General features: G+C 40.0%; 1 protein-coding gene across 2 annotated transcripts in view; it reads right to left on the reverse strand.

Annotated features, from left to right (window-relative positions):
• Positions 1 to 18,398, reverse strand: part of KITLG (KIT ligand) — a 95,097-nt gene extending 76,699 nt beyond the window's left edge. The window contains exon 1 of one of the 2 annotated variants that reach the window (XM_045830590.1): positions 18,079 to 18,398. In XM_045830590.1, coding sequence (XP_045686546.1) covers positions 18,079 to 18,093 — 15 coding nt within the window. In that variant the 5' untranslated portion in view covers positions 18,094 to 18,398. The remainder of the gene's footprint in view (positions 1 to 18,078) is intronic. The other variant, XM_045830591.1, reaches the window with a different exon arrangement.
• Between the last annotated feature and the right edge of the window lie 1,231 nt (positions 18,399 to 19,629).

The following is a 19,629-nucleotide window of genomic DNA, read 5'->3' on the forward strand; positions in this document are numbered from 1 at the left end:
ATAAATCCAAAACAGCTTTAGAAAACAGTGTGTTTAACCCATGCACAGAGAAAGAGCAGAGAGCGTGGGACTGGGAGGCAGTGATTCTAGAAACAAGCTGCCCATGTTTTAATCTCATTTCTGCCACTGACTAGCCTTGTGGCCTTTGCAAAGTTATTTCATCTTCCTGTGCTTTAGTTTCTTATCCTGTAACACATGCATAATACAGAACTCACCTTACAGCCTCACTGAGGACTAAATGAAGTTATGTGTGCTAATGGTATGTAGTACCTGAAAATAGCACACCTTCATAAATGCCCACCACAGTTATTATCACTGATGTCTTTTCAACCACACCTAGAACAAGCATCTCCAGTAATGTCACTTCCAACCTGGAAGCACAGTGCTTCAAGCCAAAAACCAGGGAACTTCATCTTTGATTCTCTCTATTACTGTTTCCACATCCAATCTGTCAAATCCTATCAGTTCTATCAGCAAAATATATCTTCAGACATTCCCTTCTCTCCATCACACCTGCCTGAAAGTCTGAAAGCACCCTCTAAATAGCCTTCTTTGCTTTTATGTTTTCACTTACAATAGTGTGGTCTTTTGCGAATAAAAAACATCACCATCTGCTTCAAGTCTCTGAATGCCTTTCCATCACACTTACAATGACGAGTGAACTCCTGACCAAGGCCTACGGGTGGTAAGTAGCAGAGACTTGCCCACCTCCACACTCATATCCCACCAGGTCCTCTCTCCCCACCATACTCCAGCCACACTTGCCTTCTTTTATGTTCCTCAAACACCCAAAATATTCCTGCTTTAAGCCCTTTGCACTTGGTGCTGCAAGCTCTTCCCTCTTGGGCTCTGCAAAAGGCAAGTCCTTCTCTTCACTCAGGATTCAGTTCAAATGTCACCTTCTCAGAAAAACCTTCCCAGGTAACCTAAGTAGCTTCAATACTCATATCACTGTTTTATTTCAACCGAAATAAAATTTTCACCAGAAATTATCTTCATATCTCAGTTGGTTTACTCTTTTATCAATTACCCCTTCTGACAAGAATGTAAATGGTGTGAGGGTGAGGATTCCACTCTTTTTTCTTTTGTACTGAACTTATTGGCAAGGATTCTATTAGTCTTGTTCATCATTCTTGGCTCTAACACCTTCAACTGCTATTTGCCCATCTGTGGATTGCATGCATTGCAAACTGCTACTAAACTACCCACAAAAAATGCCCCTATGAACAATTTCTCTTTTATATAGGGTGGTAACAAGCTCTAAACTGTTTAAGAGAATATACTCAGTATATGAAATTGGGCGGAGATGAAGTCTGGATAACACAGGATTCGGTCCTCAGCAGATGGTGTCCATATTCACACAATGGCATTGCAACATCACCCACCAGTTTTGCTTATTATCTGTCTCCGGCACTTGAGTTTGAGCACCATAAGGCAGGTTCTTTCAGTTCCTCACTGTTTTGTTCAAACGGCAGTGCTGAGCACAGAAGCCTCTCAAAAACATTTTTAAATGAGTGAATGAAGGATAAACATAAGGGTTTTGTCATCAGTTGGGCTTAAACCATAGTTCTACTTCTCTCCTGGGTCCCATAACTGCAAAATCCTAATGATGACAAGTGTAATGTTACAATATTCCCTTAATAACCCAAAATGTGACATTAGCTAAATGCTTCTCAGATTGAACTTTTAACCATTTTCTTTGTATTTTTAAATACTTCTCCAGCTCCATGAAAACAGAAAATTAAGACATAAAGTGAGGGGTAGACTGTAAACTCCATGAGGAGCAGGAACTATGTAACTGTGTTGCATACAATTGTATCTCCAGCCTCTTGGCAGTGCTTTGCTGAGTAAAGAATCAATAAACAATTTTTAACACACAAACAACCAGTGGAAAATGCCTTTCCTGGTAGATGTGGCAGGAAAGTGTAATCATAAGCCAAAATGCTGACCTGTCTTTACAGAGCTCTCTTCTAACAGAAGTAGGTAAATATAATGTGGAGTTACTTTCCTTTGTTGACCCAACAGGGGCATTTTTTTAAATGTATACACTTTCCAACAGTAAGTTCAATGGAAGTCACTGAGAAGTCTAAAATTCTGTAGTTTATTTAGAATTCAGTGCAAAGCTATAAATTTCTCCCCATTTCCCCAATGAGCTGTAATCTGTCAAAATTTCTAAAGCAGCCATTCATTAAAAAATTACTCATGGTGGTTTAGTGCTGGAAACACACAAAGAATAGGGGTTTACTTGACATCAGACATGTTCAGAAGTGATGACACTGATTAAGCTTTTAAATGCAAATCTTATAGCTCCCAAAGCACTGTTTGATTGTTATTTTTCATTCCTAGTATAGCAGGCAAAATAATAACAATAGTAATAATTTAAAAAATAATAATAATAAAATCTCATAGAGCCGAATCCTTTATGTCATCCAGATCCATTCCTAGTTTGTCTAAAGAATGAAATCAATGACCTTTTTTTCTTCAGAGTAACATGGGCATAAGATTGCCGCTCTCCCCTCAGTGGTTTGTTTTCTTTTATTCTGACTTTCCCCCTAATATCCAAGAAGCTATGCTTAGCATTCTCCATAAAAGATTATGTAGGAGAAGACTTCAAATTCAGCAGGGAAAAGAAGATATACAACAGAAATAAAAGGAGAGGACTTTTTATAATCTATCAGATGTGAGTACTATCATCACACTATCTATTAATTTTTAAAAAGATTTTGAAATGACAATCTTCAAAGTAAATGTAAACTATGTTGCATTATGACTCTTCCCTGAAGAAGAACCAAGACCACTATCAATTAAGCTTCCTAGTTTAAAAATTAAAAGAAGAATATGTAGACTATATTTTCAACCCTGAAAACATTCCTCTCAATAATGCTGGGGTGGGGGGGGGGACTTTCCTCTCGGGGCAGAAAAAAGGGTTGAGTAGATAATAATCATCACTGTCCTGTGGCTACTTTTCAAAGCAGCTGCTCATCTGAGGACTCAAATGGAAGTGGAGGAAGAAATGTAAACAGAGAAACTGCTTGCAGAGCAAAGAGATTCTCCCACCATATGGGAGACAATGGGGACCAACTTACCAGGAAATGAAGAGAGGACCTTGTGAGCAGTGGATCCAGCTCAATGAAATTTAAAAGATAGGTTGCAGCTGCTGTAAGATTTAAGAGCCAAATCTGCACAAACCATTTTGCACATTTACTTCATGGCTTAATTTTGGAATGATTTATGGTACTCTTTGGATATTCTTTAAAACTTGAAAAGCTCTGTGGGTGCCATAGAAATATTAATCTTCCAGTTCTACACCCAAACCCAAGAAGCTTACCTGGCCAACGACAACAACATAAAGGCCACGCTACAAGGTTGTATAACTTTAAAAATATCAGGACTTTGAAAACTTGGCATCAAGAATAGCCCACAAGTGATTTTTTTAAGGATGTAAAATCTCGGCAATGTTACATTGGAGCACTGTATAATAAAGCAGCACTACTATTACCTTGGTAGCTTCTGATCATAGATTAAATTTGTGTCCCCTAATCACAAGTGAATTTGAAAACATTTCTTGTTAATCCTCCAACTTCCTTCCTCCACACTTAAATATATCTTTGAACTTAAATACTGAAACATTATTTAGTCTAAATTGCTTACCACATATGTCTTAAATCCATAAATGCCATTCAGATTGGACCATCTAAAAATTCTTATCTTGTCATATTTCTGTCTTTCATCACTTGCTAGACAGAGATTATACACATCAGTATCCAAAACTACACAACATACTGACTGCCTTGTCTACTGCACTGGCTAACTATTAACCAGCACAAACTGTGGAAAGAAAATATGAAAGGAAGCATCTTGAAGAGGGGTGACCTGGGGGGAAGAATCCATTCACTGTATTTATCAGTCTTATAATTATACATCAAAAAATGCATCTAGGCAAATGGAGGAAAATGACAGTAGCACCAACACAAAGCAAGGGATTGGGAGGAGCACACAGCTCAGCTTTAATGCGAACCAACTGTGAGATGCTGAACAACTTGCTCGACCTCTCTAAGCCCATCTTCTCCTTCCATAAAACGGAATCATCACAGACCACCCTTTCAGGTGGAGAGAATTAGGAGATAAAGCACGGAACAAACACACTTAGGTGGGGACCTGGCACATCAAATGAGCATCAGAATCAACATTTTCTTCATCACTATCAACAGTACTATGCCCTAAAATCTTTTCTGGCTTATAAATCCTTCACACATCTTACATGAGCAAGCACCACCTGGTACTTGCCATTCAACCACTGTGTCATGTCCTTAAAGACGGCATGCAACTTGTCCTACCCACATCTCTTTTAAGTCTACCCTCTTCCAAAACCCAAGTGGCCCATTTATGATTTCTCTCTCTGAACAGAGTAATATTGGAATGATTGTGTTTGTGTGGAGCAGCGGTGCATGTGTAGTTATATTTGTTTCCTACTGTCATCAGTGCCCAACAGTAATGTCCTCCTACCTTCCACATCATCCTCCTTGCTATCAAGCATGTGTCAACAAGGTCAGCAAGCATAAACTTGTGAAATACCTAAATCCATGCTACTAATGCTAAGGGATGTTCAGAATGCTGATTGACAGTAAAAGATTCTGTCAAAAATATACCTGGCATGATCCATTAACTCCTAGTTTGGTTCAGAAAGTCTTTACCAAGATTTGAGTGCTGAGCCACCAGCTGGGGGTACCAACATGAGGCAATTTAGCCAGATAGGTAAGTAAAAAGATAATTTCAAGACATTTTAAGCACACATTTTTTTTAATGCTATAGGAGCATGGGGTGGGGTCACTACACACAGTGTGGGTGGGGGCAGGGAAGAAGGGCAAACGGACTTCAGGGAGGGCTTCTGACAGGAGGACCCACCTCAGCCAGATGACTGGAGAGGCTCTCAGGGCCTTCGAGACTGAGGGCAGTGTGGTGGGCATCTCACTGTACCTCTGTTCCTAGTCAGGTGATGCTGGAATGAAATTTACCACTCAGGGTGGTAGAGATCAGCACCAGCCAAGTCATAAACAACCTGTACAACTGCTTGAGGGTTTGGACTTTACCCTGCAGGTAATGCGGTCACTAAGAATTTTAACCAAGGTAGGTACATTGTCAGACTTCCATTATAACTCTAGACTGTATGCATTAGAGAGAATCTTTAAAATTACAGAATTCACCATTCATTTTGTTGGATAATAAAATGAATGGCCCCAGAGGGACTAAACCATCAACACCACATAGCTGAATTCAGAACAGGGATCTCCCGTGCTGTCAGCAGGTTCTTCCGACTTCCCTGCATCACCCTTCAAATGTCAGGACACACATTTTCAGGAGAAGATGCAAAGTTAAGCCCCTCTGTAACCCAGCTCTTCTAACCAATTTATAAAAATAATACATGCCAATGAATCTGTGTCATTCTCCCTTGGGCCGTAAAAGAATGAACTTTAAGCATTTTTTTCTGGTTCTCATTTAAAAGAGATTTCACTTCTTAATTTTACAGTCTTGGTTCAAGTTTTTGTGTTAGATCCTACTCCATACAGAACCCCAAATTACTTCACACATTTGCACCTTCTTGGGTTGGTAACTTCATTGTTGAGGTAGCAATAGTCAAAGATTCAGTCAAGGAACCTGCAGAAACAGCCCTTAAATGATACAATGTCAGAAAACAGAAGCTGTTTTCTGTCTTTCACGAGTGCTTCAACAACTCCACACTCCATCAAAAGGAACATAAGAGTTTGAATGTTTTGTCAAAGAGCAGAACGCTTGTTTACCTGAAGTAATGGACTGATCAAAGGACCTTGCATTTCTCTTGATGGATAGGAAAGTCACTCAAAGACTGACCTGGATAATCAATCAATCCCTTAAACTCTAAACACAGTAACTCATAAGAAAATAAACCCTGAATTCATAATGAAGACAACCCCTATCTGTTGACCATACATACTTACCTAGTTCAACACGTCTCTCCCCTCTCCCCCAAAAAGGCTGTAAATGTGAAATGAATTTTCCAGCAGCTAACATTTAACTAGGGTTTCTGGGTGTCTGGAATGGTGCTCGCCCTTCTCATGTACTGGCTCCTTTAATCCTCACAACTACCTAAGGAGTTAGACACTATTATAAACCTCATTTTACAAATGAAAAAATCAGAATGTTAGAAAAATTAAGTCACTCAAAGTCATCCAATTTGAAGAGGTAACTCCAGATCTGAGTCTGCAAAGCTGTTAAGACATACTGTATATGAAGTAGTTTTAGGCTTATTTTGGAAGACATTAATAAACACAGTTTTCATGAATTTATAAAGTTTGGATTTTTCACCACTCAAAGCTCAGAATGATATGACCCCAGGTCTCCGAATGGAACAGCCTGGTCTCCAGAGAACTGCTCTATCAATTACCTCTGTCTCTCACCACTTTTGAGACAGCCAAGACGTGTGTCAGCATCCTTAGTTCAAAGGCCCACACTACCCGCGAGCCAGACCCTGCACTAATCTCAGTTCATGGTTACACAATCCTGTTTCCCATGAACGCCCTTAATCTCTCAGGGCTTTTCAATGACCGCAGGTTTTAAATTATTATAGCCATCCCACAAAAGCAGCAAAGGGACAGAGTAGACAGTCTGACATGTGCTGATCCGTCTGCTGGCATAATCCAGTCCCTAAACACTAGCGACACCACTTACTGAACATCAGTTCTGGGTCAATTTCCATACATTATCTCATTTAGTCTTTATATTCTTCTGACTACACACTAGGGCCCCTTTATACACATGAGGACATCAGGGCCCGGAGCAAGAAAGTAAATAACGTGAGCCTGGTCTTGGTGACCAATGGAGCTGGGACTTAAGCCACATCTGGCTTACTTCAAAGCCCATGCTGCTTCAGGTGTCTGTGAGGTCAATGGGTCAAACATTTTGCACAGACGTGTTAGGTCTGAAAAATGCTTTTCTCTAATAGCAAAAATTTGTGAGTAACAGCCACAAAGCAAGTAAACAGTACATCTATGTTTAAAACGTGAAAAAGGGAAGAAACCAAAAAAAGAGGGAGGGGATGAAGGAAGCAGAGGACAGTGGGGGAAGGAGGGAGAGAGGAAAGCTGCAAAGTCTTATTAGCCCATTTTACAGAAGAGGAAATTCAGTTAAGAAAAGGTGAAGCGAAGTTAAACAATTTGCCTGAGATCTCTTAGCAAGCTAGAGTCAAGCCAAAGGTAAAACCCATGTCCTTTTGACAGAAAAGCTATGCTCCTTCCATTCTCCCTTGACAAGAGGCTATATTTCTGTCAAAGCTAAAAATGACTTCTCCTCCCAGATAAGGCAAAGCAGGAAATTACTCACCAATTCATGGGGAAGACTCATATTTGGGGCCTCTCAATTTTTATACCTAGAATTAGAAAGTTTAGCAATGCAGGCTCACGGTCCAGACTGCCGGCCTGGTTCAGAAGCCAGCTCCTGCACATATTAGCTCTGCGACCTTGGGCACGTTGATAGGAAGAAGTAACTTCGCTCTAGGTAAACTATCTTGAGATTATAATTATACACATTTAGCTCTTTTTCAGTTTCTGTTATAGTAGGGAATGAAAGCTATCAAATTATTCAAGACTAAAGCAAATTGAAAGCCTGAGTTATTTGGATAAATGGCTTCACCTTTCCCTTCCATTCAGACAGTGGAGACTTCTAATTAAAGTCACTTTCTTTAAGAAAGGAGGCATCACTATTGATAAGCTTGCCATTTGTTTAATGCTAATAATAATAGTAAACGTTTATTTAGTATTTCCTGTGTGTCAAACACTGGGCCACGGGCTTTTTTTTGTGGACAATTTCATTTAGTCTTCATAACCACCTTTGAGAAGGGTCCTATCACTGTCCATGTTTTGAAAGATGTAAAAACTGAGGCTCCGAGATTTTGCGCCGCACCAGCCAAAGCAGGCTGTTTGGTTCATCACACCTCTGCTGTGTTGTCTCCTTCATCTGCATTCAGATGCTGCCAGGACCTTTTAGCTGACACTTTCATTTCCATTAAACTGATGAGTAAGTCACATAGCGATGCAGCCGACAAGAGTGTTCCAATAGTCATTTGTTTAAAAAATCGTAACGTCAAAGCAGACAATAAATTACAAAGCAAAGGTCATAACTTAAGTGGCTGGGAGTTTTAAAAACCAGACATAAGTGTAATTTTCCAATATGCTTACTGTCACTTAAAGTTGTCTTTGAAAACAGCATGAAAATAGGTTAGAACCAATTGATTAAAATGGTCCTTGAAGCGTCTTTTATTTTAAAAATTTATTTTTAAACATAATTTTTAAATATTTTAAGACCTGCCCTATGCCAACAAAAATACAATTGTATTTGAAAGACACCAACTTTCGGCAGTAATTCTTAATTCCATAACACAAAATGCCATTTTTCCAGTTTATTAGGGGCCTCTTTTGCAAGAAAGCATAGAGACAGGGCAGTCATTCGACAGCTAAGGAGACTGAGGTGGCAGAAGCTGATGACAGGCCCAGGGGCCCTGCCTTGGGTACGTGTGGGACTTAGGAGCTGGCTCAGAAGCTACCTGTCACTCACCCAGAAACTCAGCTTCCTGCCTCAGTCTTCCCAGATAAGACTAAAAGCTATTGTCTCCACACACAATTTTTTTTAAAGCTCACACCATACAGATTGTATGTGCATGTATGCACACCTAAACATAGGTGCGTGTTACTGAAGTGGTTACGCTGAATCTAGTGTTTAGAATTCAACAGCCTTTTCTCCAAAGCCAAGATCTTCCGCTTACTTGCTTTTTTTTTTCTTCTAATCTTGGGCAAGTTTTCTTAATCTCTGTGAACTTTACATTCCTTATTTGTTTAAAAATATGGTATCAATCATAGCATATACTTCATAACAGTTTTTGTGCTAGAATCAAATGAGATATACCTGTGCAGTGTGTGGCCCAGCACCTTATCGTGGTGAGTAATCACAAATACTTATTAACTTATTACCTACTCTTATTATTTCCTTATTCAATAAGTTGCTTTCTCTTTTTAAGCTGCTTGTCTTTGGTCTATCTTGTATAACTGTTTCCTTTCACAGTAAGGGGAGAAAGGTAAAGGAGATAAAATTGGAAGAAAAATTTGTTTAATTTACTAAGAGTACTCATGAGTGTTAAAGAGGTAGATAACATAAATAAGAAAGTTAAAAGTATTAATCTCTGAGGATTATTTTAATACATTTATTCATGCAAAGGCAGAAATTGCTAACAGTGAATTTATTTCTTAGAGCATATGATTTGCTGTAATACTTCATGAGTCATTATTCTAGCAGAGAAGGAAATGATTATTTATTAAGTGCTAGTCCCTGTGCCCTTATACTGTCTGTCTCAATCAACACTACTAATAGGTAGTTATTTCTGCACTCATTTTGAAGATTGGGGAAATAGAGTTTGGAGAGAAACACCTACTGAAGGTCACACAGCTAGTCCGTGGCAACACCAGTACTATAATTGAACCATAACTCAATCCATTGCTTTCTGTTTCCTCACATAGCCTCCAGTTTTCCTTAGAAAATGATATTGCATATTTGGGGAACATAATGCTGTACACAGTGAACAAAGTAGCCTTTCAATCATCACAAAAGAGCCAGCACAGTAGTTAAAAATTTGCCCTGTTTTTAAAAAGAAAGAAAAAAAAGTTTCAAAAAATGCATCAGCACATAACAACCTGAATCAAGCATTTATTCCTTCCACAACACATTATCTAATATGAGCCACTTTGCCAAGCAACTGGAATCATGAAACTTTTTTTGTCCAAATTCTAAAACTGGCAGCTGCTTTTAATATCTGAATTTTATTTGTTTTTGATTCAGTGTTCCTGTAAACAGAGTCTGAATAGTTGAGGTAGTGAATAAGCCACACTAATGCGCTGTGGCTGTGCCAGATTAATCTATTGGGTGTTAATCTTGGCAATGAACACTTGGAGTTGGCAGGGGCAAGACCTTATCTGAGTTTCCTCATCTCTGAAATGGGATTTAAAAACATTGTACCTACCTCCCAGAAGAAAAGTTCTACCAATTAATTAATCTTGAAATTGTTTTCTACTGAGTGCCACTATGGTATGATCTTACTATCAGGGTGATTTGATTTTATAAAACATTGATGGAAAGGCATAGCTCAGTGGATTGAGTGCGGGCTGTGAACCAAAGTGTCACAGGTTTGATTCCCAGTCAGGGTACATGCCTGGGTTGCAGGCCATAATCCCCAGCAACCGCACATTGATGTTTCTCTCTCTCTCTCTTTCTCCCTCCCTTCCTTCTCTAAAAATAAATAAATAAAAACTTAAAAAAAAACATTGATGGAAACTCTTTAAAATGGCTGTACATTTAAATGTCAAAATCTAATACAAAAAAAACAGTAAATTTCATTTCTTCACGCTGAATGATTTATATGTGACACTTGTACAGAAGTGGAACAATAAATGGTCAAGTCCTTTTTGGATCTAAAAGCCTATTTCAATTGTTTAAGAATAAAAAAGATTCAAGTTCCAAGTAAGACAAAAGGAAGTCCACTATTTTCTAGGTATTGTTAATATGTCATGGCACATCATAAAAATACCTGTACTAAAGTTTTAAAAATGCTTTCCTGGGAAGAGGTTAAGAATATTTTTTAATGTTATAATTTGTTCCAAAAACAATGAAAGAATGATATAAACCCTATTTTGTAGTGCTTTTGTACATAGAATTAATTTTATCCAATATTAAAAACAGGCTACTAACCCCTCTTTCATTTTTTCACTAGTATTTTCTAACCACTGTATTTTAGTGCCCATTTTGAACCATCTGGAGGCAGAAAGGACAAGCCAGGCACCCCATCTAAGAAGCAAAAATACGTGTTCGAGCCAATCCTTCACAGAACACCTCAGAGATCTCTGGGTAGGGCTGGCTGAACAGAGCAGCTTTCTAAATTGCAAGAGATCCAAACTAAAATGATCACAGAGGGTTTAGTTGGTCATCGAAAATGGGAATCCTTAATGTGTTGACTATTTCAGAAGCATTAAATTACAGGTTTACAAAGAACCATAAACAATGGTGTGTGACTGCTGAGGTTTGTATTGCCATCCTTGGGTTCTCTAGATCATACTAGAAATCATTTTATATGAAACACGTCTACCCTTTCTCTCTCCCTTTCATCTAAGGTTCAGCAGTTAATATAAATTGTAACAGCCATCCATATGGACGACACATGGCAGGAAAGGAGCAAGGACTTTTTACAACACAACCCACTTTGTCTGCTTGGAAATCAAGGAACCCATGTGTTTTCACAAGGCACTTGTCTTAAAAAGTGTTGAGGAAGGGACTCTCAGTAAGCAGTGGGAAAACTCAGCACAAGGGAATCCCTCACCATAGACAGCCACTATTAAATTGGAATTTTTAGAGGTAATCTGGTTTATTCAAATACCCTTTAAGGCCACATTCTAATCCAGTTATGAGACGCACTTAAATGGAAAAGTTGTTGGCTTCAGAGATTTTATGTTAAGTTGAAAGAGAGACAAAAGTTCTAAATACCCACAGTGCTTTTGTCCAGGTGAACTGGACAAAATGCTCTGCTAGTGAAAGGGCAACAGACTGTGTGTGAACAAGACAAACACAAAGCCCCCCACCCACGCTGCTGTTCTCTGTCCTCCCAGATCTGCAGCCTGGCACATTATGCAGTGCAGGTGCCCTTTCTGCAAAAAGGAAAGAGGCTGGGGCTTTCTTTTTCAAGTGAACGCTGACTTTGCTCTTGCTCTTTTCTTTTGTGCCCTTTTGCATTATCGCCCTAGAGAGTAAAGGCATACTTTGCAAGGAAACTGCCCAATTTTTGAGCTGCTGTATGTGCACCCAGAAAACAGAAAAGGCACCATAACTGCACCCTTGAAGACCACGTTTTAATCAGAAGCACTCTAAGCCCCAAGTCAACAGCTATACCTGCAAAGCCAAGTGCGGAATTCCTGCACACAGATAACTGAACTCTTTTTGATAGTCTGGGTCACTGCCTCAGTTCTGAACTTTGTATCGGTGGATAGCTCTCTAGACTCTGCCTGCACTTAGAGGAGAACAGTGTTATTGTCATTGTCACTGCTCAATTTTCTGAGGAATTCATGGTCTCTCGGCTGGAGTGCATCCGATCTTTCAGTAGTGTCGTGTCAACAATGAGATAAGGACTCTCTGTGGCTTCTGGCTGCTAAGGAAAATCTGCTGCTGATGACTGGGCTTGCCCCAACTTTCAGCTGATGTCAGCTCTAGAGTGAAGCTAAGGAAAGGAGGTAGGTGAGAGGTGTTCCTGAGAAGGTACTGGACCTGCAAAAGTCCTCAGCAATGTGTCCTCCACTGGAACTGTCTCTCTCTGAGACAGAGAAGAGCTGTTCCCTCCTTTTCCAGCCCATGTTTTCAGCTGTGGACCCCTCCTCTTCACTGTCTTCTGAGAACTAATGCTAGGGCGTGATCCAGAATGCTACTAAAATTCAGTGACTTGCCCAAGACTTGCCTAAGACTCAGTGACTGTGGCCACTGGAGCAAGAGCCAAATGCAGGACCCATTCATTCCTCTGATTCTCCTCACTAATGCTCTGTCTACTGCACGATCAGATTCTCTCCATTTCTGCTGCATGTGCACCAATACTGGAGACTGCAAGAACAGAAAAGACAAGCAAACACTGGGAGGCATTCATTACCTTTTGTTAGCCTATCTCCTCTGGCTGTCTGACTTTACCCTGTGACCCCTTCTCACTTAGAGAAATTGAAGATCAGAGGAAAGAAAGTAAATATCCTCTTCAACAATGGATATTGCTGAAATAGGAAAGTGTAAATATCATTTTTGTTAGAAATATCAAGTAACAGGTGAAATGACTAAAAGGAGAACCATCTAAATTTAAATCTCCTTCTTTCTCCTCATTGGCTGGTTCATAATCATAAAACAATGGTTGTAATTTGTATTCACACCAAAGCAATGGCTACATAAAACTCAAAACCAAAAAAGGCTTAAATGCCATGTGATTCAAATGTCTATTTTACTAGTACCTTTGAAATAGAAAATTTTAGAACTTGAAGGCACTTAGAAATCACCTAGTCCTACTTTCTCATTTTACAGTTGAGGAAACTGAGGTTTGGAGAGATTCCAACTTCTTCCCAAAGCCATAACCCTCTCCAAGTCAATGTGGTGGCCTAGAAAAACAGTAAAATGCAGCCAAAAGACAAAGAGACCAACATAAAGAATAGTCTTCCTTTAGATGACATATATTGAGATCTTAATAACAGAATCATGAGACCTAATTACATGAAAAACATAGCCCACCCCTGCCTGCCACCCTCCACCCCGTGCACAGGGGGGCCATCACCTCTGTTTGTTTGTTTGTTTGTGATAATAACAATTTTCTCAAACTCCCAGCCCCTGTAAACGGTTTTTCCTGTGCCCATAATTAAGTAAAAAGGCAAAAACATTTTGCTGCATGTATAAATAAGTAAGAATACAGCCAATGGTTTCTATGAGACAAAGTCTATACAAAGTAACCTTGAAAACAGCATATATTATAAAAGCCTCCTGGTGTTGTTTCACTTTGTTTCATAAATTGTTCTGACTATGTAGGTGACACACCCAAAAACAGTTCCCTGCAGCTGCTCATTCAGGGACTAAGAAAAAAAGATAAGAGATCACCCTAATAGATTTACATGCAAGTTCCTTCCCCTAATTTACAAAAGGGAACATAAGGTAATCGAGAAAAGAAAAAAAAATCTCTCAAACCTGCATAATGGATAAAAAATGTCACTGCTTGTTGCCTGGGAAAGACAATAAAGACACCCTGCAGAAATGAATGCATGGCCTCACTCAGAAAAGCAAGTGCAAGAACACAAGGGATAGAAGCTAAGTCTCTGGCCTAAAATAAAATTAACCCTCAGCATCATACAAGGGGAAAAAAGAAAGCAAGAGTGTGGAAATATGGAAGTGAATCAGAGGTGGCGATAATATTTCCATTTTCTATTTCTGTTTTCAATTCTACTTCATTCGTTTTCATTTATAAAGAAACACTCTAAAGAATTTAACATCCCTCATGTCACACATAGTCTTTGTTTTCATACATTCCTAGTTTGATGTGTACTAACTTATCTATAAACAGATTATCAGCCTATAATGGGTGGCATTGAACACACAGATTCAGATTTATGAAAGCTTGGTCTCTGATCTTTGCTGGTTAAACATCCTCCACCTGCAATAGCTAGTTTTTGTTTGGGCTGTAAGTTAGCCAACAGGCAATTTTCTTCTCAGGAACAATAAATTCAGAGTATAACTACAGTAAGCCACTGTGCTGAGATAAAGATGTATAAAAAAATCGTGTTTAATCCTTACAACCACTCTGTGACAAAACTCTTTATTACTATTTTATAACCACTGTACAGATTACAAAATGGAATTTCCAACAAATTTAACCATTTTCCCAAGGTCATTTGTCTCACCAGTAGTAAAAGAAGAATTAGAATCTAACTCTTTAAAAGCTAGAGCCTAGGATCTTTCCACTACATCTGAGGTGCTCCCTAGACATGAATGGGGAAGGGCACAGGGGGAGTGGGGTTCAACAGAACATACCTAAAACCTCCAATATTCAGGGATTTGGGCAGGGATTTTTTTTATGTTATTTCTGGTGATGGAAAGATTTCAATCACAAAGTATTAAAGAACAAATGTGACTCAATTTGCTATGTTCAAATCAGCAGTTAGACATAAATAAAATTGAGCAATTTTAATTGGTTTGGCTCAGACCTTCAGATTTCCATATGGTTATTTTCTTTGTTTTATGTTAAATGTAATTGACTTAGCACTTGAGTTTTAAAATCTTGCCAGAATGTGTCAATTAAAAACTACACAAAATAGAATTATTCAAAGCACACATTCCAAATTGAGTGATTTTAAGGATAAGGTGAAAAAAATGCTCTTTTCATAAATGTGGGTTTTCCCCCCTACAAACTTGCATTATCACCCAGATGGCAAAGTTCATACAGACAAAAGAGACATATTTTCTTAGAACAGTAAAGCTAACAAGCATTCTATTTGCTTCTCTGAGAACTAACGTATACCTAAAATGACCTCTTCTACACTGATTGCAAGATGAATTTTTTCTTAATATTTTTAAAACTGACAGCAATAAGGAAAACTCTCATAAACCATCTCAAAACTAAAATGTAAGTACATCAATACATATGGTGCCAGGCCTATTAAATTGATTGTACTTTTTCAAACAGTCTTTAAAAAATATTCTGCCCAATTGCTATTTAATATACTACCATATCAGAATATTACATTGAAATAACCAATTATACATTGAAATAAATGTTCTCTCTGAACCTAGGTCACAATTCCCTTCAAACTGTAAAATCACGCAAAATGAATAAAATGCCATCAGAAATCTGAAAAATGCAAAATGCATTCATTTCTGTACACTTATTATGGTTAAGTTTATTGTTGCAAATGATCCTCATAGCTATTGTTCATGTAATTATTTTCTTAATGCTAAGGTCCATTACACGTGCTAAATATGTAAAAGAATCATTTATTGAACCCCAATTAATTGCTAATGGAATTTTCACGCTTATTTAGCTTGACTGAAAGGCCATAATGTTTGGTGTATCCATGATTCTTGGAGAACTGCATAATTAAATTAAAGTTTACTATTATTATTACTATTATTAAATTCTAATTTTATGTCTTGGGTAATGGGAGAGCACAAAACTGTTTGCCTTAAATAGAACTCTCCTATTGAGGCCATCTTTATAAATGACCATTTAAACTACCGATATAATAGGTATTCCTCGCTGGCAAGGATATCATTAAATTCTGTAGAACAATTCATCTTCTAAGTGCCTGATTTCCTTATGCCACTCTCCATTCATACAGAGTTGCATAGAAAATTTCTTGTAACTTTTGGATTGGAAAAACATAGTAATATGAATGAGGATCTAATCTACCTCCCCATTTCCACAGATTATTTTATTGACTTCATGCTATTTCTAGTGTCCTCTTTTCAGTGGCGTGAATGTAGAATTGCTAGAAGTACCCTTAAAGGAAACTCTGAAGGTCATTAGATCCCAGGCAATGAATGGCTTCATTTAACAAGGGCACTGCCCTCCTATGCCTGCAAGTCCTTTAACATCAGCAAGTTCCCCCAAAGGGCTTGCACTTTAACTTGGTCTGAACAGGTCACATTTCTAAAATACTTAGCTGTCTCGAAAGTCCCTGGTCAGCAGCGCTAAGTTACTAATGCCATAGCGTTTGGGGCTTGACTGATCTCTTTCTAGTGTTCAGTGGAATGATTCCATGTAATCAGATTTACACAGCCATATAATCAAAGTGAGAAAGGAGATTACAGAGCTCACATTTGTTTTGAAAAGCTAGGGTGCAAGGATCATCTATCCTACTGACTCTCAAAGCGACATGATAGTAGTCGCCCCCCTTTGGAGTGTTGGTCATTAACCTGATCTGTCTCCAGTGCTCTTGTTTAAATAGGAAGGTTTAGGCTTTTTTCCTGAACTAGTAGATAGAGAATTCTCCACCCAGATCTCACCACTACCATTCATGTGAGCAGATGCTACTGTATATTAAGAAATTGGTTCTGTGCCCTAGCTTATTATTCCTACAAGGCAGGAACCTTGTACAAATCAAGTAATTACAGTGAAACTTCTCTTTAGTTGCCAGTCTTTTTGCACTTGCCTTTCAACAGTACACTGTGGTGCTCCCAGGTGTGGCCTTCAATGCCCTGCCTATAATCCAACCTGCTTTCAAGAGAGGAATGTGCACTCTCTTCCTCTCCTCTTTGGCTGCTGCCCTGGAAACTACACAAACCTTTCTGCCAGACAATGTCCCTTCCCCCTGCCCTTTGCTACACCAATGCATTGGGCTTCATTATAAATGTGTACATTTCCCAAGCCTAGATGTCTATTTTAAATACGAAACGGGTCATTTAAGACAGCATTTTGCGCACATTGACGCCTTCATTCTGAACTGACAATTTGTACAGATCCCTGATTTCCCTTTTCCCCCCCGAACACTTCTACCCCTTCGACACATTTCAGGAATTGCAATCTTCGATAGAACCTCTGGGGGATGCAAGGGCAGCCTCACCCAACCCAGGCAGATACACACAGTTCCAAAGAGGAGACGTGAAAAGGAGTAAGAACTGCAGTAGTGAAAAGAACTGTGGATAGGAGTACCGTGGGGGCCCTTCCTAAGTCACAAGACACTTATCTGCTTCAAGAGGAAAAAATCTAATTGTAACCCTGGGCGGTGCTTTACCCAGTGGTTAAGTGCATAGTAAAACATTTAGCAGCACTAAAATTACCTCAATAACTATTATTAGAGATGCCTATTTAAAAAAAAGAAAAAGAACGAAACTTTCTCTTCTGTATTGGAAAAAGGTAGGTGCGGTGTGAAGGTATTACCCTATCTAGAGCTCTCTGGGGAGCTCCCCCAGAGCTGCAAAACCGGCAAATGCTGCAGGAGGCCAAGTTTCCCCCGAGGCCTGAGCAGGTTCTTTGCCCCATGGAGCGCTGCTGCTAAGGAACTCGGGGTTGGCTTCGCTCACGCGGTAGCACCGGCGTTCCCACGAACCCCGCGACCACCTCGAGGCTGCACAGAAATCTGGGTGCCAGAGCCAGCAAGCGAGTGAGCGTGACGTACGGGGAGCTGTTTTGTAATCTCCCGGAATCCAAGGGAAAATGTCTCCCGTGCAAAGACCTGCCTTTCCGTGATAGCAAACTCTCCGATCAAAGAGCAAATCCTTCCTCCTTACAGGAACTGCTGTTCCCAACTGACAGCTCCAAACTTAACGGCTGCGGCAGCAAACTTGGCACAAGCTCCCTCTCATCACCTCCACTCCTCTCTCTGGCTCACACGGCCGGGATGGCTCAGCCTCAGACGCTACACCCGCCTCCACCGCACTTCCTTGGCTGGAAGGGTGGGCTCAGATCCGCACACCCAGGCATCCTGGGCAAGGACGCGCTGGCCTCCGGGTGCGATTTTCTTGGAGAGCTAGCTATCTAGCTCCCGGGAGTGCCCTACTCACTTGTGTCTTCTTCATAAGGAAAGGCAGTGCTGTGATCCAGCCCAGGCAGCGGTGTGGCGACTCCGTTTAGCTGTTCTGGAGCTCCAGCATATTGCACGAGCAGCGGCTGCAGATAGTCCACGCATTGGATAGCCCGAGCGCAGCGCTCTTTCCGTGGCCCGTGCTTCGCCCGGCACACCCAATCTGGCGCGAAGCAGCGAATGAAACTCAGTGCAGCGCTCCGCCAGCACTTTTATATAGCTCCCTCCCGCCTGCTCTGGACACGCCTCCTTCCCTTCCGGAGCCAGGGGTTTGCGAGTCCCGGCCAGGCGCTGGGAGATGACTCCGGAGGGGTGTCAGAGCACTGTGAGCGCCCCACAAGTTGGACAGATCAAGCCAAGAGCATCCTCTTGCCATGAGGCCCCGGATGGGCACCGCCGGGAGGTCACCAGGGCTCAGGGGCACCGAGGGCAAAGTTTAACAAACTGCAGCCACAGCAAGGGCTGCGGATGCAGAGAGTCCCAGAACGGCCTCTCGGCCGTTCTCGGGGACTCACCTGGCACCGCCCAGACGAAATACCAAGAGTGTTGGCAAAGGCAGTGAGCTCCCTCTTTTAAGCAGAAGTGATTCAGAAGAGGAGTCCACTAGAAGCCGAGCAAATAATTCACCTCGTTCCCTGCAGAAAAATTGTAAGGGACTTAATTAGCTTGGTCTTACCCTTCTATTTTTTTTTTTAACAATTACTTTGGTGAGTGAATATTTAACAATTAAAGGAATTGTTGACTCAGTGTTAAGTATTGCTAAGGGAAATGTTATTTTCCGAAGAACTCACTGCTGTTTCTGTAGAAATTAAGATCGAAAGAGAAGTGATAAATTATCAACTGTTCAGGTTCCCACACAGCCAGTGTTCTGAAAGCTGTACTTTTTGTTAGAGAAGGTTTTGAAATCGAAAAGATTATGTAACAATAAAAATAGCGTACATCATTATGTGATGCAATTAATCACACACTAAGTGCCATGCTAAGGACATCACATAGATTATCATTAAACCTTTTTCCCAAACCGATTGTATAGGTCCTGTCATCTTTATTTCTATTTTATAGGTTTAGAGAGGTCAGTTTTCCCAAACCACAGCTAGTAAGTGACCAAGCTTATTTTGAATCTAGTGCCCTAGCTATACAGCCTTTTAAAAATTCTTAAAACCTATATGGATTCTCCAAAACCCTTTTATACTTTTCTTATAAATGGAAATCATTTAAATAGCATTTTTATTATTTTTAAAAGAAAATGTTAACTAGACATTAACATCAATAATCTTTTGAACAAGAATGATGTGTAAATTTAGGAGTCAGGTATTTTAATAGGAAAGCGGGATTCCAAATTTACCTTCCCCCCAACCCCCAAATACAATCAAAGGTTTATTTAGAAAAGTCACAAAAGTAGAAGTGTGGTAGGCAGTTAGGCTGACAGGAGCAGAGCAAGGAGGATGGGCCAGGTACTGAAGGTCACCAGGGGGAAAGACCCAGGTGCTTAGCAATGGGCAAGACTGGGAAACCAAGGACCTCATCACCA

The sequence above is a fragment of the Phyllostomus hastatus genome, unplaced genomic scaffold (assembly GCF_019186645.2).
Source record: "Phyllostomus hastatus isolate PE091 unplaced genomic scaffold, TTU_PhHast_1.1 phas_contig_152, whole genome shotgun sequence".
NCBI classification, from domain to species: Eukaryota; Metazoa; Chordata; class Mammalia; order Chiroptera; family Phyllostomidae; genus Phyllostomus; species Phyllostomus hastatus.